The 23,147-nt window shown below is 42.8% G+C and overlaps 1 protein-coding gene across 2 annotated transcripts in view; it reads left to right on the top strand.

Moving 5' to 3' along the window:
* Positions 1-23,147, top strand: part of DIS3L2 (DIS3 like 3'-5' exoribonuclease 2) — a 344,024-nt gene that overhangs the window by 126,288 nt on the left and 194,589 nt on the right. For both annotated transcript variants that reach the window (XM_080669267.1, XM_080669268.1), the window contains 2 exons: positions 11,692-11,792; positions 14,090-14,337. In XM_080669267.1, the coding sequence (XP_080525393.1) occupies positions 11,692-11,792; positions 14,090-14,337 (349 nt within the window). The remainder of the gene's footprint in view (positions 1-11,691; positions 11,793-14,089; positions 14,338-23,147) is intronic.

Below are 23,147 nucleotides of genomic sequence, written 5' to 3' on the forward strand. Positions count from 1 at the left end.
TCCTATCGTCTTTTCCAAATTCTATTGATTGGAAGCAAGACACAGGTTCTTTTTCACACTTGAAGGGAGGGGATTATACAAGGGTGTGAAGACTAGGAGGTGTGGGAATCATTTGGGGCCATTTTAGAGTTTAGAGTCTAGTCGGCTACAAGATGTTTTCTCCACAAGCCTTTACTAATTTCTTCCTCCTAAATGTGTGATCTATCCTTTCTGTGAATCTTCTTTATAGTTACTTTTTTTTCCAGTTTATATTCCATGACTGATATTATGTTGAATGTTTTTAACATTTCTCTCATGTAACTTTTTGCTTATCTTTCATCCACCTGCAACTCCCAGAACAGAGTTTTGTATTTGCAAATGTTCTGCAGAAGACTCCTTCCTTCCCTTTTTTGAAACTAAAGAAGGACCAAGCTAGTCACTCTCCTGAGTAATACCTGAGTCCCTTTTCTCCACAGCAGTCACATAAGATCCACTATAAAACCTTCAGATTTGCCAGTTTGGCATCAAAAGCAATGAGTAACCTACGTCTATATAACCTGGCTGGAATGATGTGCCTTAATCTGATTTGCATTTAGAGCTAGATTTGTTATCTTACTAAGGTGAAGCAATTTTCCATCAAAGATGCTTCAGACATTAGCTTTTTTTGAGTGGTACATTTTTCGTTTCCTAGGGGTCCTGATGGATCTTAGAAGTGATTCAGTCTTCTTTAAAGTCTTTTTCTTTTTTGTCTGATCATGATCACTTTGTGGTCCTGCTATTATTAGGTCACAGTAAATAAATTGATAAAGAGGACCAGCTTTTGGAGAAGCAGTGTTTTTATTTTTTTCCCTTTTACCCAAGCAATGGGCCAGATCTTATTATCCCTGCTGGAGATGTTTAGTAGTACGAAATATTGCATGTGCTGTAAGAGTCTTGGAATATAGGAGGGCTATAATGTTTGATATATGTGAGATCACAGGCTCAAAACATGGCAAAATCCATCTAATCTAGCTTCCCCAGCTTTGATCCATTCTCTACTTAACTCTCTAAGATAGCTTAGCACCTTTATCATTTTTTTTTTTTGAAGTTTTGATGGATAGGTAGTCCTTAGAAGGCAGATAAAGAAATACCAGTTTGATTTGAGTAAACACTTTCTGGTGTTGAAATGTCACATCACAGTAAGATGTGAAGCTTGGCCTCTTTAAGAAAACTCATGGGAGTCAACTTAAATTTGGAGGAATCATTCATCTTTTCTGTTGGAAAGATGCAGAATTAGTAATTTGAAGCCAGCTATAGATGGGAGCACATTAGTGTGTGTACCTACATTTTGGGTCTTTTGGGAGCTATGAGGCTAAAAGCCAATTAAAGCTTTAGTAGAGAGAAATTTAAAAGTGGTTTCTCCTGGGCAAGAGAAAGATTTGGAGCAGAGAGTACTCAGAGAAAAGCAGGAGGGTATTGATGATGTAATTAATGCATTTAACAGCTGGGAATGGGAATCAGTGCAAAGCTCCATTTAAGAAGATGATCCTGTGAGGGACTCAGACTTGGGCCTGAAAGCCACGCCATCTGGGTTTCGACTCCAACTCAGGAACCTGGAGGCATCTGCATGCTCAGCCTGATGAGAAGGATGACTAAATCGTGTCACAAAAGAGTACCTCCTTTCTTACTCCCTTACCAGTCTGTAAGTTAAAAATGCATGAAAATAGGGTAGCGAAGGGATTTCCCCCCCTCTTAATACTTGAATCTTAGTTTTATTTTCATTCATTTATTCATCCTGTTACTGTTAGTATGTTAAGTCCTTTTCCCTCCAGTCTCTACACATTTGTCTACTCAGACAGTGTTATCATCTAATTGATATTTCCAACCTCTACCCCAGCTTGGTTAGAGGACATCATCATAGTTATATTTCATTGTCACCCCAAACTCAAAATGTGCCCCAAAATTGATTGACTTCTCCCAGTGACTTATCACTCAGGCAGGTCTCTCCAACACCATGTGTTCTTTTCCATTCTCACATCTATTAATCCTGTTCAGATCTTGAAGGTTGAGTGGCATGATGGGAAGAGGATGAGGTTTTGGCATTCATGAGACTTAGGTTTGAATCCTGTCCTTGTCATTTCCTAGCTGGTAACCATGGACAAGCATGTTATTTGACCTTTGTGAGCCTCATTTCCCTTATCTCTAAAATTGGCATGATAATATCTGCCTACCTCTTTGGATTATTGGAGAATATTAAATATGGTAGTGCATGTAAATCCCCTGATTGTGCCTGGCATATTCAGGGCCACTGTTTTGAGATGCCATTTGCATTTGATTCTCATCTGGAATTGTGAAACCCAATTCTGAATGTAGTGTATGTCCTCTACCTCCCCTAGTGCTTTCCCACAGATGAGTTTGGCTTCTGTGTTTCAGAGAAAACGGAACTGCCTCCATGTGCCCCCTCAGCTTTCAACTGCCAGACTTACAAATGGCTTGTGTCTGGATTCTTTCCCTCTTCCATTTACTTTGATACAACGAAGTTGGCATCTTTCTGTCCTTCTGCTTGAAATTAATCCTTTCCTCTGGGTTCCAGACCCCATCCCTTCCTTCCCAGGGACCTCTCCCTTTCCTAAGTATGCCCTCTTTGACCACACCTTCTTTAACAGTTCCTTCATATCAGCAATGAATCATGTCCAAGCCTCCCTTATCTTAAAAAAGTAAAATAATATAAACCTTGTCTGTCTCCCTCTAGAGCTACCACCCTGTCTTATTCCACTCCTTCTCAGCCTGACTTCCGGAGCACAGTCCTCACCCTCATCTCCACAAGTCTACCTCCCACTTAATTTCCCACACCTGGCACTTAGTTTCTTTCTTTAAAATTAGTCTCACTAGGGCCACCTGTTACTTTGTCACTAAGGCCACACTGCTGACCTTGCTTTTCCTATTGAAACACTTGCTTTTCTGACCCCACATTAGTGTGATTTTTCTCAATATGACCTCTACCACTTCCAGTTTCCCACTAACATCTAAATAGGCTTGTCTTCTAAATACCTCTCTATCCAGAACCCTCCATCCCCTCTGCCGCTGGTCTGATTTATTGCAACCTGCTAACTGTTCTTTCTGCCTTCAGTCTCACATCTTCTAAATTTGTTCCCAATACAACCATCAATGTGAGCTTCTTAAAGCATAAATCACATTAGTCTCCTGCCTACTTTCTTCTATAGCTCTCCATTGCCTTTAGGATAAATCCAGATTTCTTAATGTTGACCTGGCCTCTGCCTAACATCTCTTTGCCTCTCCTTACTTTGCACAGAATGCACCAGCCATACAAAAAGGTATGTGCAATTTAAAGATATATATTATATAGCAGTTATTGTGTGCTTACTGTGTTCTTTAGCATTTTTATACACACTAATTTTAATCTTCCCATTAACCCTGTAGGATGGATTACATTTCACAGATGATGAAATGTGACCCATTTTATAATTGAGACATTGTTCTGTACACCAGTCCTGTTCAGCTGTGACCTGGGTAACAGGGTTGGAGTCACTCAAAACTTACTGTGAGAGCTAATAACAATATCAACATTAATAACACCTGACCATTTTTGTTAATGTACTTTGTGCCAGAGCATTACATGTAAATAGAACTCATGTAACTCTTCCTGATTTACAGAGTAGGATATTCAAAGGGAAGAAATAACTTGTTCAAAGCCACATAGTTTTGAATTTAGGTCTTGTGACTCTAGAGCTCATGCTTTTAACTTACTCTATTGTCTCTATAGGTAGAAACAGTGAAATTACTTAGAGAGCTGTTTGTCATTTGGCATCTTCTAAAATTTTGGACTTGGATTCATACTGGGTTATGACTCCTCCTCTGCTAACCATCTCTTTTGATGAACCCTGGGATTAGTTACTTTACCTCTTTGATCTACTGATTGCTGTTCTTGAAAAATCAGAATAGTAATACTTTCCTCATGGGGTTGCTGAGGAAAATATTACTTTCCTGCCTCTTCTCTCCAACCCTTGTGCTTCTGCCTTAATGTGATATTGGGCACTATCATAGTAGCTTCCTTATTATTTTCATGTTGTGTTTCCTGCACAGATCACTGTTGTTCCCTCCCCTGACCTCTCACCCCTGTCACTGCTCCCTAACTATGCTCAACACTGCTACCTGAAAAACAGATCAAATTAAAAACAAAATCCTAAAGACTTTCTGTTAATTGTAACAGAAATGGTAGGCTGTTATTCAGACACACACCTTCCCACTGAAACAACCAACAATATTTGGATAAAATAAAAAAAAACAAACCCTACCCTTTATTTTTAAAGCATCAAAAAGCTGACAGGCATTACCAGGTTAAAATTGGAATGGAGAACCCAGGCGACATTGCAGATTTGACCAGCAGTTATGGGGAACATAAATAAAGTGATATCCAAGATGCCTGTACACCATCAGGGTGAGGGGAGACCTGAAACCCTGCTCTTACATGGAATTGTAGCCAAGATTCAAGCTAACTGGGTCAACCAAGGAATCTCAAGTATTGAATGGGTTTAAGGGCCGGTATTGCTTCCAGGTATCTGGCAAAATCAAGTGGAAGTTCTTTCAAATGGAAAATCTCCTCAATCTAGGCATAAAATTACTCAGTGACCAGCACCCCTGCCTACTTAGTCTTAGCACCCCAGGAAGCCAAGGGGAGAAGCCTCAGCAACCACAAACACAGAAACAGCGTTTCATAAACATCATGAAATACTGGAATCATTGCCATCTGTAAAAAACTGTTTTAAGAAATAAAAGATAAGTTTGAAGATACCTGCAAAGAACAGGAAACTGAAATGTGACATAGCAAATTGGAAAAGGAATGAAATAAAACCTCTAGAAGTAAACATAACTGTGATGAAATTAAGAACTTAGTGGATGAGGAAAAATTATGTATTCAAGTTTAAAGAAAAAAATCTCAATGGATGGATTTAACAGAAGATTGGATAAAGCTGAAGAGAAAACTAACAAACTGGAAGACAATGAGAAAAAATTACCCACAGACAAATAGACAGAAACCGCAGAGGGAGAGAAAGTATACATTTAATTAGAGTCATAGAAGGAGTTGAGAAAAAAAGTGAGCAAAGATGAAATTTGAAGTTAATGGCTGAGATTTTCCATAGCAGTTAAGATACGGAACTAAAGATTTAAGAAGACTAGTGATTGCAAGTGTAATTTCTTTTTAAAAAATCTAAGCTTAGACATATCAAGAGGAAACTATAGAAAACCAAAGGTCAAGAGAAAATCTTAAAAGCTGCTAGAGAAAAGATTATCTTCAAAGTAGCAATAGACCATTCACTTTTCATCAAATATAATTCTGATCATGCTATTCTCAAAATTTCCAGTGGCTTTCCATTCTTAAAATATAAAAGACAAGCCCTAGCCGGTTTGGCTCAGTGGATAAGAGCGTTGGCCTGAGGACTGAGGGGTCCTGGGTTCAATTCTGGTCAAGGGCACATGCCAGGGTTGCAGGCTCAATCCCCAGTGGGGGGTGTGCAGGAAGCAGCCAATCAATGATTCTCTCTCATCAATGATGTTTCGATTTCTATCTCTACCTCTCCCTTCCTCTCTGAAATTAATAAAAATATTTAAAAAAATATATAAAAGACATACTTTTTAGCATATGAGGCTTTTCATAGGCTGGTCCCTGCAGCTTGTTTAGACACAACCTTCCTCCTTCTCAGTTTATTCTTGATGGTGTGCCTTTGCACATGCTCTTCTCCCTTTCTGGAATGCTCCACATGCCCAGTCATCTAGCCAGCTCTTACTCAGCCTTCCCATTCTCAGCTCGGGTTCATTGTCAAACTGTCTGTCGCCCTTACTACTGACTTTGAGTGCACTATTTGCTAGCTGTTGTAAACACCATGTACTTTCAATATTTGTTGTCACCTTTGTCTCATTTCTAGCACATGGACTCTCTGAGGATAGAGATAGGGTCATTTGCAGTGCCTGACACTCCATAGACATTCGGACTTTTACTGGGTTAATGCTGGCTTTTCAGGGAATCCCATCACCACTTACACAAAATCTTAATGTGGGTTTTCATGGCTCTTCCCATGATGCGCTGATTCTTGCTTGTGTGGATAACTGGTCACCATGGTCTGCATACTGACTGACTCTGTTCATTACTCCCATTTCCTTGGCGAAACTGTAATGACAATATCCATTCTACCCATAGTATGAAGTTATAGTGTGGATCAAATGAGGTAACATTTGTGAACCCACTGTGAAAACTCTCTTGACACCATACAATTTCATTAGCTTTATTTCAGTCAGAGACTGTTTGGGCTGGGGATTTTATGAAGAAAAAATCTCATTGGTGCCCCAAGCTTTGGCCTTGGCAAGGGCTAGATGTGGGGTCCTGGAACAATCATCAACACTTGCAGCATAGCAAATTACTATAACATGAATGTTAACTGCCCTGTGAAGACTTGTGTTGTCATTTCTACATTTCATTGCGGAGAGGGACCCATAAAATATGTTTTCCTGGTTGGTTGATTTTGAGAGATCTAAAGGGAAATGTTTTCATTTACAAAAAACAACTGCAGTTTTCATTGAGTTTTTATTGTAAAATAGAGGTGGGGGGGGGGGCGGGGGGGAGGCAGGCAGGGAGGGTTGTTGAGTCCCTCAGCCTGGCCTTCGCCCTCTCACAGTCTGGGACAGCCGTGGGCAAACTACGGCCCGTGGGCCGGCCCGTTCGGCTGTTCTATCTGGCCTGAGGAGCCAAAAGAGTGGAGGGTTCTCTTGCTCTCCCCTCCGCTCCTTTACTTTGAATTTATATTAGTTCACACAAACACTCCATCCATGCTTTTGTTCCGGCCCTCCGGTCCAGTTTAAGAACCCATTGTGGCCCTCGAGTCAAAAAGTTTGCCCACCCCTGGCTGGGAGCTTCTCATTGTGTTTAGGTTTAACTCCAGGACTCTTAAATCCTAGAAAGCCCCACCTGAATTGACTCGCGTCTGCCTCTCATTCTCATCTTTTGTCATGCATATTCCTGCTCATTGTGCTCTAGCCACATTGCCTTGTTTCTCTTCCCTAGATTGTGCCAAGAACTTCCCAACCCTTATGTTCCCTTCTTCACTCCTAAACATACCATCCTCATTGTCTTAGCTTAAATGTCACCTCCACACAGAGCCTTTCCCTTACCTCTTAATGTAAATCATATGTCCTCTCCTCTATTCCTAAGGGACTACTCTCTTCTTTCTACCACTCATCACAACTTATAACTTTATATTTGAGTGATTATTTATTGAATATCACTCCCACATTAAGGTATATGTTCTATATGGGCTTGGACTATATTTCTTTTATTCACCACTGAATCCTCAATGTCCAGTGCTCAATAAATACACATGGAATAAATGAATAAGTAAGTGATCTTGAGACTAAACAATGCAATATTCTCTCATTAAATTGGCAACTTTGCTATTCAGTGTGGTGAAATGTAGTTGTGGGAAACCTATTAAGGTGATTCACATTTCTAAACTGGCATTGTGCTTCTTCATATTTATTGAGCACATCTATGATGTTCACCCGCAGGGCTGTAAACTTAGTTTAATTTATTAGTTCAACTCCAAAATGCATCTTTGTCTGAACAAAGCCTTATTTCTGCCAGGATATTCTTATGAATATAGAACCTGAAAAGGTCATGTTCAGGTGTGATATCTGAAAGTCATGATTAGGCCCACTGCCGTGGCTTGACCTCTTTCTTTAGATAGCCTGGCATAACCTTTGGAACTGAAGACTTGCTTGTTGTTGGAGTGGAATTTAAACCAACAGTCATAAGATAGAGCCATCAGAAGGCTTTATGCCTAGGATTTGGGGTACATTGGAAAAACCCTCACTACCCTGTATTGACTACCAACTCTTGTGCTCAAATATTAGATATCTAGGTACAGTGTACTTGTTCATGGTAATTCCAGGCTCATTATCTTTCCTGAATTACCTGTTCTGCAGAACATATTGGCAAGATATGTATGTAACAGATCAAAAACTTGTATGGGTTTTTCTCCCTAAGAGTATAAGAGGTGTTGTTCTGGAAGTGTCCAATGATTTTTTTGAATCCAGAACATCGAATTGTGACCTCCTGGTTCATAGGTCAACGCTCAACCACTGAACCACACCGGTCAGGCTCAATCCCCTCTTTTACTGGTGGACAGCATGATCAACAATGGGAATGTTATTATTTGTTTTTTCCTTTTGGTAAAAAATGAAAATTTTGCTTTCAGTGAGCACTATGGTAGGTATAGTGGAAAAGCAAACGGTTGATCATTCTTAAGCCCTAGTAGGTCAGATCATGTCAGTGTTTCCAGAGTATGCTCACAATGGTAAAAATTGGCTTTAAGCCTAGCTGGTTTGGCTCAGTGGATGGAGCATCAGCCTGCCGACTGAAGGGTCCCAGGTTTGATTCCAGTCAAGGGCACATGCCCAGGTTGTGGGCTCGATCCCCTAGTAGGGGGCGTGCAGGAGGCAGCCGATCAATGATTCTCATCATTGATGTTTCTATCTCTCTCTCCCTCTCCCTTCCTCTCTGAAGTCATAAAACATATATTTAAAAAATTGGCTTTAAGCTGAGGCTTTCTAAGAGGCAGCTGGTCCTTAAAATAAATTATTTATTTATTTTGGCCTTGGTAATATCTAATTGATGATAAATACAAGTCTCTCTTGGCTCTTTGGAGTGGATCCCACGTGAATTGGTTGTGACCCCCCCAAATGTAAAAACTCTAGTATAGTTGACTAAGACTATTTTGTGGCATGGGGAAAATTTAATGTAACACATGAAAATACAAAATATTAAATGTTCAAAAGTGTGTAATTTGCTGCTTTTGTTCATGAGTGGTTTTAATACTTCTGGTACAGAGCCTAATTCTCTTTACTGGGGAAATGTGGTTTCAGTTTCTTGGGTGAATGTGCATTTTATAAGTTTTTTAAGAAAGGAAATTAAACATTAAAAGACTTTAAGTACTTTACTCTTTATATAATGTCACTAAGAAAGCCAGGAAAATCAGGTTTGGCATTTTTATTTATTTATTTAACTAGAGGCCCGGTGCACGAAATTCGTGCAAGGGGATGGGGGGTGTCCCTCAGCCCAGCCTGCACCCTCTCCAATCTGGGACCCCTCGAGGGATGTCCGACTGCCCGTTTAAGCCCGATCTCGGTGGGATCGGGCCTAAACAGGCAGTCGGACATCCCTCTCACAATCCAGGACTCCTGGCTCCCAACTGCTCGCCTACCTGCCTTCCTGATTGCCCCTAACCGCTTCTGCCTGCCGGCCTGATCACCCCCTAACCACTCCCCTGCCAGCCTGATTGATGCCTAATTGTTCCCCTGCCAGCCTGTTTTCCCCTATCTGCCCTCCCCTGCAGGCCTGGTTGCCCCCAACTTCCCTCCTCTGCCGGCTTGGTCACCCCTAACTGCCCTCCCCTGCAGGCTTGATTACCTCCAACTGCCCTCCCTTGCAGGCCTGGTCCCTCCCAACTGCCCTCTCCTGCTGGCCTGATCGCCCACAACTGCCCTCCCTTGCAGGCCTGGTCCCTCCCAACTGCCCTGCCCTGCTGGCCATCTTGTGGTGGCCATCTTGTGTCCACATGGGGGCAGGATCTTTGACCACATGGGGGCAGCCATCTTGTGTGTTGGAGTGATGGTCAATCTGCATATTACTCTTTTATTAGATAGGATAGAGGCCTGGTGCACGGGTGGGGGCCAGCTGGTTTGCCCTGAAGGGTGTCCCAGATCAGGGTGGGGGTTCCCTTGGGGCGTGGGGCTGCCTGGGCGAGGAGCCTGTGGTGGTTTGCAGGCCGGCCCCCTGGGGACCCAAGCAGAGGCCCTGGTATCTGGGGTTTATTTATCTTCTACAATTGAAACTTTGTAGCCTGGAGTGGAGGCCTGGGTGGGGGTGTGGGGAAAGCTTGGCTTCCTCCATCACCAGGGGCAACCCTAGCCTCCTGCTCTTTCCAGCTCTGTGGCTGCTGCCATTTCTGTTTGGATTTATGTATCTTCTATCGTTGAAACTTTGTAGCCTTCAGTGGAGCCTAGGCCGGCAAGGGCAGGCGGAAAGCTTGGCTTCCTCCATTGCCAGGGAAACACAAGCCTCCCTCCTACTCTCTGTGGCCGTAGCCATCTTGGTTGGGTTTATTTGCATATTCGCTCCTGATTGGCTGGTGGGCGTGGCTGGTGGGCGTAGTGGAGTGATGGTTAATTTGCCTATTACTCTTTTATTTTATAGGACTAGAGGCCTGGTGCACGAATTTGTGCACCAGTGGGGTCCCTCGGCCTGGCCTGTGGGATTGGGCTAAAACCGGCTCTCTGACATTCCCTGAGGGGTTCCAGATTGCAAGAGGGCTCAGGTCAGGCCGAGGGACCTCACTGATGCAGGATTGGGGCCAGGGAGGGACGCGGGAGGTTGGCCAGCCGGGGAAGGATTGCGGGAGGGCTCCAGCTCATCTTGCTCAGTCCCGATCGGCCAGACCCAGCAGCAAGCTAACCTACCACTGGTTGGAGTGTCTGCCCCCTTGTGGTCAGTGCATGTCATAGTGACTGGTCAACTGGTCCACTGTCTTCCCCCTGGTGGTCAGTGCATGTCATAGCGACTGGTCGACTGTTCGACTGTCTGCCTCCTGGTGGTCAGTGCATGTCATAGGGAGCGGTTGAGTGGCCTTAGCATATCATTAGCATATTAAGCTTTGTTTGGTTGAACAGCCAACCAAACAACCAGACACTTATCTTATTAGGCTTTTATTATCTTATCTAATAAAGAGGGAATATGCTAATTGACCCTCATGCCATCACAAAGATGGCAGCGCCCACAGCCAACAAGGAGGGAATATGCTAATTTGACTGTCCTGCCCACAGCCACAAGATGGCGGTGCCCAGTCCCTTCAACCCTGCCTCTGGAGTCCCCAAGTCCTCTCAGCCCCCCAGCCGCCCAGGGCCAGCCTGAGGCACAGGCAAGCCTCGGATGGTGGCTGACCAGCTGCCCAGGGCCGCCTGAGGCTCAGGTAACCGGCTGAGGCTTGCGCTGCCGGCAGTGGCAGCAGTAGTGGTGTGATGGGGCGTCACCTTCCCCTGATCGCCGGGTCGCCTTCCGCCCCTGAGGGCTCCCAGACTGTGAGATGGGGCAGGCCAGGCTGAGGGACCCCTCTCCAGTGCATAAATTTTCATGCACCGGGCCTCTAGTATAGGATAAGTATAATTTATTTTCCACCATTTTGTTTGTTATGGCTGATACCAAAATACTTTTAAAAGTTAACATTTATTTTGATTTTGTTTTATTTCAGCAGATGTACATAATAAAATAACCTATCTCTATTCTTCATTGTGGGCAGGCACAGTATTTAACATGTAGTGTTTTTGGCATTTTGACACATAGGTGATTAAGTTTAATTCAACGTAGTTTTATGCTCTCCATATGTATGATGTTTAGCATATGAATAGTGTTAAATGGGTAAAATATGGCCTGATGAGTGTGAGCATTAATGCAAGTAGGTGATGTGATTGACCTTAGCCAAGTCACATAACCAGTGAGGGCCTGGGTTTTCATTGCCATAAAATGAGTGGTTTGGGGTAAATGGTATCCAAGAATTCTGTAGCTCTGAACTTAAAAATACCATGAGTCTGTATGCCTAATACATTATGCCTAATACATACGCGTCTTATTCCTCCTCTTCTCTCTTTTTCTTTCTGTTTTTAATTAAGGAGAAGAGGATGCTGGTGCACCAAGTGCAAAAGATGAGAGCACCTCCATGGCACAGGACACAAGCGCTTTACCAGAAAGGTCGCTGCAAAGATCAGCAAAGGTCATTGCCTACAGATTTCCCCATTTGTCCAAAAGGCTGTCACCTGAGCTACCTGCCAAAGGTCTCTCATGGGACACTTAGGGCTGTAGTTAGTAAATTAATCACAACAGTCAGTGGAAGCAGGGTATTATAAAAAGTGAATCTTTTTTTATAACTGTAAACATGTAATAAGTTCATTTGCCTGCCTTTGGATGAAGGACCAAGGCCTTTTCTTTGTATGTGGGTAAGTTTATTGAAGTTCTGCATTATTTATTTATTTATTTTTGCTTAAACCACACTCGTAATGTGATATCTGTGATTTCCAGTTTGGGTTATTGAAAGTGGAGTGAGAATTTAGGCACTGGTGAAGGAATCAATATTAATGTTCTAGATTTTTATAGTTCTTATTCTTCATTATTTTTGAAATTAATTAATTAATTAATCCACCCCAGGACATGTTCATTGATTTTTAGAGAGAGTGGAGGGAAGAGAGAGAGAGAAACTTTGATGTAAGAGAAATATCTGTTGGTTGCCTTCCTACACACACTGACCTGGGATTAAACCCATCACCTAGGTATGAGCTCTGACCAGGAATCCAACTCTCGCCCTTTTGGTGTATGGGATGATACTCCAACCAACTGAGCAACACCAGCCAGGGCTCCATTGTTTTTTAGTTGTCATGCTCATGTAATTCAAAAGTAAGCTTTTAAGAAGTCTTTTTTAATTTTTCCAAAGTGTTTAATAATTTAGTTATCATAGAAATGTAAACAATTGATTTTGTTGTTTTGCATAATTCAGTTTTATTGTTTAATTATGTATGCAGTGGTGTAATCAGATATGGGATCAAACACAGCTGACCCCAGCTAAGTAACTCATGGTGGAGGAAGTGGTACACAGGCAAAGAATGAGGCGGCATAATGGCTTGAGGCTTCCTCTGCCCGAAGCATAGACAGCATGTTTAACCTGGAGAATGCAGTTTTCCTGCTCAGTCTAGGGAGTTAGTTAGGAGAGTGTCTAGAGCAGGGGTGGGCAAACTTTTTGACTCGAGGGCCACAATGGGTTCTTAACCTGGACCGGAGGGCTGGAACAAAAGCATGGATGGAGTGTTTGTGTGAACTAATATAAATTCAAAGTAAAGGAGTGGAGGGGAGAGCAAGAGAACCGGATAGAACAGCCGGATCCAGCCCGCGGGCCGTAGTTTGCCCAAGGCTGGTCTAGAGTGTCTCCTGCATAGTGACATGAGGAATTTCTAAATTATATCACATACATGTTACCCACAATTCCCCATCCAGTTATCTAGATCCTGATTTTAATAAGCATTTTCAATACTAACCATGTAACAGACAGTATGTGAGGTGTGGAAGATTATAATGAATGGAAATCCTGTGGGCTAGATCTGGCTCACAAATTTGTGTTTTGTTTGACCTGAGAAGTATTTAAAGATTTTTACTTGGTAGCTTACATTAAAAAAAAATTGGAGTGGTCACATAAAAAAATTAGACTTCTGGCTTCTCCTGACAAAGCAAAACATAGGCAGCACTGGGCCACATTCTGAAATGACTTTAGTCAGAGCTGAATAGAGGTAGCTGGAGATGGAACTTGTGTTCTGTAATTTGCTACTGCCCTCCAATGGTTCTCTCTCTCTCTCTCTCTGGCTGTTTTTTTGTTTTGTTTTGTTTTCATGGGGGGTGGGGAGATGGAAGGATAGTTTCTTCCTTTCTTTCTTTTTTTTTTTTTTTTTAAATTTCTTTATTGATTAAGGTGTTACATATGTGTCCTTCTTCCCCCATTAAGGATAGTTTCTTAATGAATTCAAACTAAAATTACAAGCCCAAACAACACTTGTATGGGAAAACTATGCTGTGGTCAAGTCATTTCTATGACAACTAATGTATGAAATATGAGTAATGTCAAGCTGCTTTATATACTTCTCATGCTGTCAAATATTAAAACTAGAAGCAAGGACTTCTGGTTTAGACAAGATGCCATAGATTCATTTCTCCTTGCTCTTCTCTACTAGTACAACTATAAACCCTGGAAAATAACAAGAGACAACCAAGGAAGAATTCTGAAAGGGGAAAAGAGGAAGGCAACTAGTTAGGGGCTCCAGACTAGAGGAACAACATAGCAGCAGGGGACTTCAGTCCCCCACCAACAGAAATAGTGACTAGTCACACAGCTTCCCTGAGAGGCATTTCATATAGACCTAGAAAAATTGCTGGACCCAGCTGGTTGACCAAATAATTTCCTGCTGACCTCTCCCAACTGTTCCCAGTCCTGTAGATAAATAGCATTGAGTATGTCTTTGGTCTTTGCAGGTGGTTTACATCGTGGAGAAAAAGCATTCCCGAGCAGCAACTGGCTTCCTCAAACTTCTGGCTGATAAGAACAGTGAACTATTCAGGAAATATGCCCTGTTTTCTCCCTCAGATCACCGAGTGCCTAGAATATACGTGCCTCTCAAGGACTGTCCCCAAGACTTTATGACCCGACCTAAAGATTATGCCAATACACTGTTCATTTGCCGCATTGTGGACTGGAAGGAGGACAGCAATTTTGCCTTGGGGTAGGTGAATTCTGGCAAGAACACCACAGATCCCACACAGAAATTGGTTCAGGGGGCCTTTAGGTAAACTTTTTTGTTATATTTCAATTATTATTTCTTATTAAAACATGGGTACTTTAAATATTTTGGTCCTGGTTCTTAAGAAATTGACCTTAGCTACCACTTCAAGTGGTTACCTATAGGTTCCTCGAATTGCGAGGCAATCACCTTTTCAGTTTGTTTTTTTTGACATAAAATATAAGCACATACTGAACCTATACATATGTATTTCCTGTCATGTGCCGTGCCAGCAGAGCCAAGGGTTCCGCGAAGGATGAAGAAAAGACAAAGAGAATAAGCTGGGTCTCTTCTGTGCCTTGCTGAGGCCACGGAACAGATCCAGAGGGCAAGCTGATGCTTTATTTTATAGTCAGAGGTAAACAAGGTAATTTACAATGTTCTTGTAAGTTTCACTTGTTTTGGCAGCACTTGCTGCACCTCCCACAGCCCATTAGCTACCCAGGAAAGATCTAGGGAGCACTCACAAGATCAAGCTTAATTATGCTAAGAGGGCTGTGCCCTCTAAGCTGGGACTTGTTTGCGGCTTTGCCAGCAGGTCAGTCCAAGGCTTAACCCTATAACCGCTCCCTGCACTGTCATGTATCCTGTTTGTATTTGTGAACTGCAAAGAATTCATCACATCAAACAATCAGACCCATCCTTTCAGACACTAGTGTTAATATATACAAGTTCAAGGCATATTCAGGGGATCCCGGTCTCCCATGTTTTAAATCTGAATATGAAGGGATGTTTGAATGATGTGCTTTTTTGACACTAATCTTCAGAGTTTTCACTTACGGCATTAAAAACTAAATTACCTTACTGTAAGCAGGAAAATGGTACCATTTTTTAATGGAAGCTATCAGAAACCAATCTAACAAATACAGATTTTGTAGTTGCAGAGCATCATGGATAGCCACTTTATTTTGATCTGAAGAAACTGCTGGACCCAGCTGTTTGATCAAATGCTGTGCCTGTCTTCTTATAATTGGTATTCATTTTGAAAGAAAAGGAATCTTAAGTTTTAGCTAAATCTTTACCTCTTTATTATTGACTAGAGGCCCGATGCACGAAATTTGTGCAAGGGGCTTGTCCCTTGCAGCTGTGGCGGCTTGCCTTGGCCCTCACAGCCCCCGCTTCATCCAGAGGTCATCTGGAAGGATGTCCGGAAGGTCGTTGGACTGTCCAGTCCAATTAGCATATTATGCTTTTATTATTATAGATTATTATAGATGATGTCTGGTTTATGCTTCACAGGAAATGAAAATAAAAGCATACAAGTTAGAACAGAGTTTTTTCTGACACTTTTTGTCCATTTTGGTGATTTGCTTGTTGATCATCTAACTTATACAGGATGGAGCCTCCTGGGAATGTTGTATGGTTATGAGTGCCAACACTGAATGGATGCCCAAGTGTGCTGCTTTGATCAAGTTTATTCTATACTTAGCCTCTTATGCCTAGTGAAGTAAGCCAGATCAAATCTGTATGTCATACGAATGCAATTTAAGAAGCACTATCCTATACCACTCTCAGTGATATGAAGATCATCATGATTTATATGATCTCAGAACCACTTAAGAACAGTTGTACTTTCTTTTTTACTCTCAAGTGGTGTGATTGCAATGTCATCATTTTTTAAAGCCTAAATCATTATCCAAAAGTGACGTCAATCCCTTGAGCTCTAAATAGTCCTTCTCAGAGGCTTGCCAGTTTCTCACCATTAACTCGAAAGGCCCGATAGTAGCTGTGCCACCTGGCCTCTGTTGATTGTGGCTGCCATACTCTGCTTGGCAGTGAAAAGGGAAGACTTTCACATCACAGCAGGAAATCCAGCCTTGTCTTTTATCTGCCTTTCTGTCATGTCCCATTGTGTATACTTGATTAGACTTCTTCCTTAGTTTTCAAGTTGTAAGGGTGTAGTCAGGATATCTTCAGGGTGTGAGTTTCTCTTATTGCTAGAATGGCTTTGTAGGTTCCTTTTTTTTTTTTTTTTTATACAGTTGAGTCATTATTTCATCAAGATTTCTTTTTCTTATGGATAAAGTACACTAATAATTGAAAAAGGAATCAGGCCTTTAAAGCAGCAAGGATATTTGCTGAATATTAAGAAAGAATATTTAAAAATAATAGCCATATGTTAATTATTTTCTTTTCAAAATAAAAAAATGGAAGATTCTCATACTTAGATGGAAAACTCTGCTTACTTTTCCTCTATTTTCTTCCTATAAAGACATTAAAAATGATCTTTTATGTAAATAGCCTTTTAAAATCTTTGTGAAAAGAGAAAATGTATCTGAAATAAAATATGGCAGGTTTTCATGATGTAGTTCTCAGATGACGTCTGTCTCCTAAGGGGTGTGGGCTGCAGCTGCTGAACATGTTGGTGGTTGCCTTACCATTGGTTCTGGCTATCAGTTACTGATCTTTAGGAGCTGAGGTCACTGTTTCCCAACCAGAACATGCTGTGCTGAGACTGCCTAGGCTTTCTGTATCATCCTGGCCAGATTTCTAGCAGGAGTATGAAGGTAGTACTTGCTGTGGGTGTAAATGTGTGTGGTTAGCTTCCGCAAAAAACTATGCCTAAAAACTGAGGTTAGCCAAAGAGGCTTTCTTTTGAATTTTCTCCCTGCCCCTACACTCTGCCCTTAGAAGTATCAAACTTCTTTTGCCTGTCTAATTGCTACTAATTATTCAAGTCCAAAGTCATTTACTTGTTCTGTAGTTAAATTCAGTTCATGAGTCAAGTGTTGATCAACTGTGTGCAAGTCACTGTGCTATATTGTGTGAGAAATAGAAAGGTGGAAAGCTATGGTTTCTTTATTCAAAGAAATTATAGCCTAATGAGGAAGGACTTGTACATAAATGTCACAGGATTAATTTGATTCCAAGAAATGGAATCCTAATTGAACTGGTTTAAATAAAAGTGGTGATTATTATAAGAAACTGGTGGTCCTCCTCAAATCCAGGGCCAGAAGTATAGGCAGGTCTCCTGAGGAACTCAGAACTAACATGGCGGCAAAGAATCATAGCTTCTCTCTCAACTACCCTGACCAGTCCAGCCAGCACGTGGTATCATTTCTCTACCCCTTTCTACACGCAAGCTGTATTATTCTGCTTCTTTCTTAACAGTTGCCACCTACCTACTCAATATCATGCATGGCCCCAAAATGGCACTGCTGGGCCTCTGCAGGTCACATACCAAAGTCTAGATCACAATACAGAATTTCTACGATAGAAAATTTTATTGATATAGCTTGAGACAATTATTTGCTTTGGTCAGTAGTTTTAACTATAGGTAGGAGTCCAAGGTCCCATGACCTATTGCCCAGTTAGCATGGCTCTCTGTGCAGGAGTGTGGATAAAGCAGACAGATTGAATGGCTTATGTCTTTTGAGCTCTAATTATAATATGAAATAGAATGTTCTAAGTTCTTCCATAGGAACAAAATAATTTTCGGGAAGTTTAGAGGAGGTGGATGAAGGGAGAAATCCAAGATTGTTTCCTGGAAAATGGAAGCCTCCTTGCTAAAAGATCAATCACTGAGAGCGTAGAGTGGATGGGAAGGGACATGACTGGAAGCAAGCAGTCATACTAGGCTTTTGCAGTAAGATGAGATGTAGAGAACCTGCAGGAAAGGAGTTGCAGTGAAGGATACAAGAGTAAGAAAAGATTCAGGGCAAATGAAGAAGGTCAGTTCTCCCAGGCATGATGACCGATTACAAATGGGGCATGAAGGAAAAGGACAGAATCCTGGATGAACTTTCAGACTTCCAACTTGTGTGATTGGGTAGGTGATGATGGCATGTAACCACAGTTCTCTGAGAGCAATCTCAGCTCCCACCATTCCCTTCACTTATGCCTCACTGCTTGCTGTTTTCATTTCCCAACCTGTCACGAGCTACAGGGTGATCTGCAAGATGGCTGCTACTTGTGTTGGGTTAGGAGGTTCCCAGGAGAGGCCAAGCTGTGAATCTTGGCAAGCTGCTGCTAGTGCCGGGCCTGGGGCCACTTATTTTTTTAAAAAAAAAATATATATATACACGAGTGGCCAGATTATTATGATCTCTGAACGCATAATAATCTGGCCACTCAGTGTGTGTGTGTGTGTGTATATATGTATATATATATATATATATATATATATATACTAGAGGCCTGGTGCACGAAATTCATGCATGGGGGAGGGGAGTGTCCCTCAGCCCAGCCTGCACCCTCTCCAATCTGGGACCCCTTGAAGGATGTCTGACTGCCCGTTGTGAGTCGGACATCCCTCTCACAATCCAGGACTACTGGCTCCCAACTGCTCACCTGCCTGCCTTCCTGATTGCCCCTAACCGCTTCTGCCTGCCAGGCTGATCACCCCCTAACCCAGCCATGGGCAAACTACGGCTCGCGGCCGGATCCGGCCCGTTTGGCTGTTCTGTCCGGCCCGTGGAGCCGAAAGAGCGGAGGGTTCTCTTGCTCTCCCCTCCGCTCCTTTACTTTGAATTTATATTAGTTCACACAAACACTCCATCCATGCTTTTGTTCCAGCCCTCCGGTCCAGTTTAAGAACCCATTGTGGCCCTCGAGTCAAAAAGTTTGCCCACCCCTTTCCTAACCACTCCCCTGCCAGCCTGATTGATGCCTAACTGCTCCCCTGCCAGCCTGTTTGTCCCTAACTGCCCTCCCCTGCAGGCCTGGTCACCCCTAACTGCCCTCCCCTGCAGGCCTGGGTCCCCCCCCAACTGCCCACCCCTGCAGGCCTGGTCACCCCTAACTGCCCTCCCTGCCGGCCTGGTCCCCCCCAACTGCTCTCTCCTGCAGGCCTGGGTCCCTCCCAACTGCCTTTCCCTGCAGGCCTGGTCGCCCCCAACTTCCCTCCTCTACCGGCTTGGTCACCCCTAACTGCCCTCCCCTGCAGGCTTGATTGCCCCCAACTGCCCTCCCTTGCTGGCCATCTTGTGGTGGCCATCTTGTGTCCACATGGGGGCAGGATCTTTGACCACATGGGGCAGCCATCTTGTGTATTGGAGTGATGGTCAAACTGCATATTACTCTTTTATTAGATAGGTTAGAGGCCTGGTGCACAGGTGGGGGCCAGCTGGTTCACCCTGAAGGGTGTCCTGGATCAGGGTGGGGGTTCCCTTGGGGCGTGAGGTGGCCTGGGTGAGGGGCCTGTGGTGGTTTGCAGGCCGGCCACACCCCTTGGCGACCCAAGCAGAGGCCCTGGTATCTGGGGTTTATTTATCTTCTACAATTGAAACTTTGTAGCCTGGAGTGGAGCCAAGCCTTCTGCTTGCTCTGTGGCGGCAGCCATTTTTGGGGGGATTTATGTATCTTCTATAATTGAAACTTCGTAGCCTTAAGCGGAGGCATGGGCTAGCCAGGGTGTGTGGAAAGCTTGGCTTCCTCCATCACCAGGGGCAACCCTAGCCTCCTGCTCTTTCCAGCTCTGTGGCTGCTGCCATTTCTGTTTGGGATTTATGTATCTTCTATCAATGAAACTTTGTAGCTTTGAGTGGAGGCCTAAGCCAGCAAGGGCAGGCGGAAAGCTTGGCTTCCTCCATTGCCGGGGAAACCCAAGCCTCCCTCCTGCTCTCTGTGGCCATAGCCATCTTGGTTGGGTTTATTTGCATATTCACTCCTGATTGGCTGGTGGGTGTGGCTGGTGGGCATGGCTTGTGGGTGTAGTGGACTGATGGTTAATTTGCATATTACTCTTTTATTAGATAGGATTGGAGGCCCGGTGCATGAATTCGTGCATGGGTGGGGTCTGGCCAGCCTGGCCAGGGGGAGGGGACATGGGCGGTTGGCTGGCCTGCCTGCTAGTCAAACTCCTGGTCAAGGGCACAATTTGCATATTAGCCTTTTATTATATAGGATATATAATTACAGAGAGGAAGGGAGGAGAGAGAGATAGAAACATCAATGATGAGAGAGACCCATTGATTGGCTGCCTCCTGCATGCCCCATACTGGGGATTGAGCCTGCAACTCAGGCATGTGCCCTTGACCGGAATTGAACCTGGGACCCTTCAGTCTGCAGGCCAATGCTCTATCCACTGATCAAGCATTGGGGCCACTTATTGAGAGGCATGGGGCACACTGAATCCAGCTGCTACTTGTTTGATTTTAGGAAAGTCTGAAGCCTGAGCCAAACAGCCATTCATATGATAAAGACTGCAAACAGCTTGGGTGAGGCTGCAAATTGGGTGGATTGGGATCTCAGGGCAAGGCAAACAGAGTGGGCCAGGTTGATGGAGACTCAGATATAGTGACTGTTAGTCAGCTGTGTGTGTGTGTGTGTGTGTGTGTGATGTCCCAGCTCTTTTGTCTGTGAGAAAGCTGCCCCCTAGTTCTTGCCCTGATGCCAGACAATTTAGTTTCTCCCGTAGGTCCCTGGATCCTTTCAAGGTGCTACCCCAGTGCTAGAGCTCAGAGGAGTGAGTCTGGGTAAGTCTTTGTGCTGGCTCTTTAAGAGGAACTGTCTGGGACTCCAGCAGCCTCTGTGTCACTCAGCTACAGTCCCAGCTGGTTTTATAGCCCAAAGCTATAGGGACTTCTCTTCCTGGCTCTGGAACCCTGGGCTGGGGCCTGTGTGCGGTTGGGACCCCTTGCTCCTCACGGGATGCCTCCTCAGCCAAGATAACCCTCCTGATTAAAAACATGCCCATATGGATATCGGACTAGCCTGTTCAGCAGCTTCATCCCCCTACCAGTCTCAGTGTGCTTTCTTCTTTAATTCTCTAGTTGTAGGACTTCCATTCAGCCAGATTTCAGGCGGTTTTGAACGATGGCTGTTCTGTATTTTAGTTTTAATTTTGTTGTGGTTGTGGGAGGATGTGAGAACCAGCATTTACCTATACTGCCATCTTGATTCCTTCTAATTTAGTATCTTTAATAAGTTTAAATAAAACATACACATTAATTGAATATATAATTTCAGTAGCTTTAGAAGGGGCCTTAAGGAGGCCATTAATTTTGGTGCCTTCTTTGGTGTAAGCATTGCTTCTCTGGCACCCCCATTGGCACTTTGGTGTTTCTAATTGAGGGAAGTTTCAAGGTTATTACAGTACTGGAAACCTCTATTTGTTAGAAAAGTTATTTTTCATCTTGTTCTTAAAATTGTCATGAGAGATCTCAGTTGAGCCTTGTTTACCTCTATACACGGCATCTACTACATTTTCATGAATCTTAGTTCTGTAATATAAAAAAACCTAAAGATAATTATTCTTAGCAAATGCTTGCTGGCTTTTAGGGATCACAACATATTTAGTACTTTTCATATTTAGTACTGCATAGTCCAGGATATTTAAAAAGCCACATTGACTTCCTCATTGAGATAATTTGTAATTATATAATCAAATTTACAGTTCTTAGAGCTTCCCAACCCTCTTCAATCATCTTTCCCGTTAGAAACTCTTACAGTAGAATTCATGCCTGTATTTTCTCAGACCTTTTTGATATCTCTTTTCCTAAAGTCTGGAGTTTACAGTCCCATATTTCCCTTCCAGGATGTCATAAGCAAGGAGATATCATTATGGTCTCTTTCTTCCAGATTTGTCATCAATTCTTTTTCTTAAATATTTAAGGATAAATCTTAAAGAAAATGGGAAAGTTTTATAGCAGCTACTGTGGGAAACAATAGTGTTTCTTGGCAACATTGTAGACTAACTAAAGATGTATCACATGAATTGACCTAGAGCAAATTGACATATTTATAATATTTTCTCTAGCAAACTTTGGTAGCTTCAAAAGATGGGGAGGAGGGAAAATGAATAGATCAGTGTAGGTATAGCAGGGCTGAGAAAGCTTTGGTTGAGCATGGGATTGTTTAGGCTTAATGGGAGGCTGTTGAAAAATGAGAAATAGAGAATGGGTCACAACACTGCTCATTTTAATGAAAGTGAAGGACAGCAGTTTCCGTTGCAGAGTGACTGGGCAAGGTGAAAGAAGAGGAAGGAAGTGGTGGAGGAGGACCTGGTTGGGGGAGGGAAGGGGGTCGTTCTAGTATTTTCTTCATCTCCCAGTTTTGTGCCCATAAGGTGTCAGTTATTAGACAATCAGAAACATTTGTTGACTAATGAAATCAAATACTTCTACTCTTCCATCCAGTTTTGATAGCCTGAATTTCTTATAAGGGTTGGGGAGCTGGTCATTAAATTTTATTTAGTAGGAAAATGAAAATGTAACTAGGTTGCTGAAAAAAAACAAACAGGAAAAATTAGTTTGTTTCATTGAGGCATAGCTTACAAGATTAACAGATTGAAAAGTAGCGCTATCCAGTCTTTCTTCTTGAGCAAAATGACTATTTCACCTTTTTAAGAGTATGCTTTCCTTATCTGAGGAAGAGGCTGAGTTATGTAATCCTATGAACTTGCATTACCAAACTTAGACTTCGTAAGTTCTTTCCAGAGGTTATGGCTCTAGCTGGCTGGTGGACAAAAAGCAAATCAGGCTGAGGAGGGGGCTCTCTTTTGTGACTTTTGGGCTCCACCTGGTGGCCTATAAGGATCAGATTTGGAGACCGCTCCTTCAGCAATGAGAGCTTCCTGATCAAAGCAGAGCAAATGTAAAAGGAGTGGAAGAGAATGGCCTTTGATTAACAGATTGTTTCTTTCTTCACACTGTGTACAATCATTAACACATCTTTTGTGGTTGTCAGCTTCACCCACAATTTCTAGTGCATTCTCTTTAAAGTATTAGTATAAAGTATAAGGGAACTTTACTACTATTAGCCTTCTCGTAGTATATCCTTAAATGCTTTCGGCTTCCTCTTTGCTCCCTTCA

The sequence above is a fragment of the Plecotus auritus genome, assembly GCF_963455305.1.
Source record: "Plecotus auritus genome assembly, chromosome: 5".
Taxonomy (NCBI): Eukaryota; Metazoa; Chordata; class Mammalia; order Chiroptera; family Vespertilionidae; genus Plecotus; species Plecotus auritus.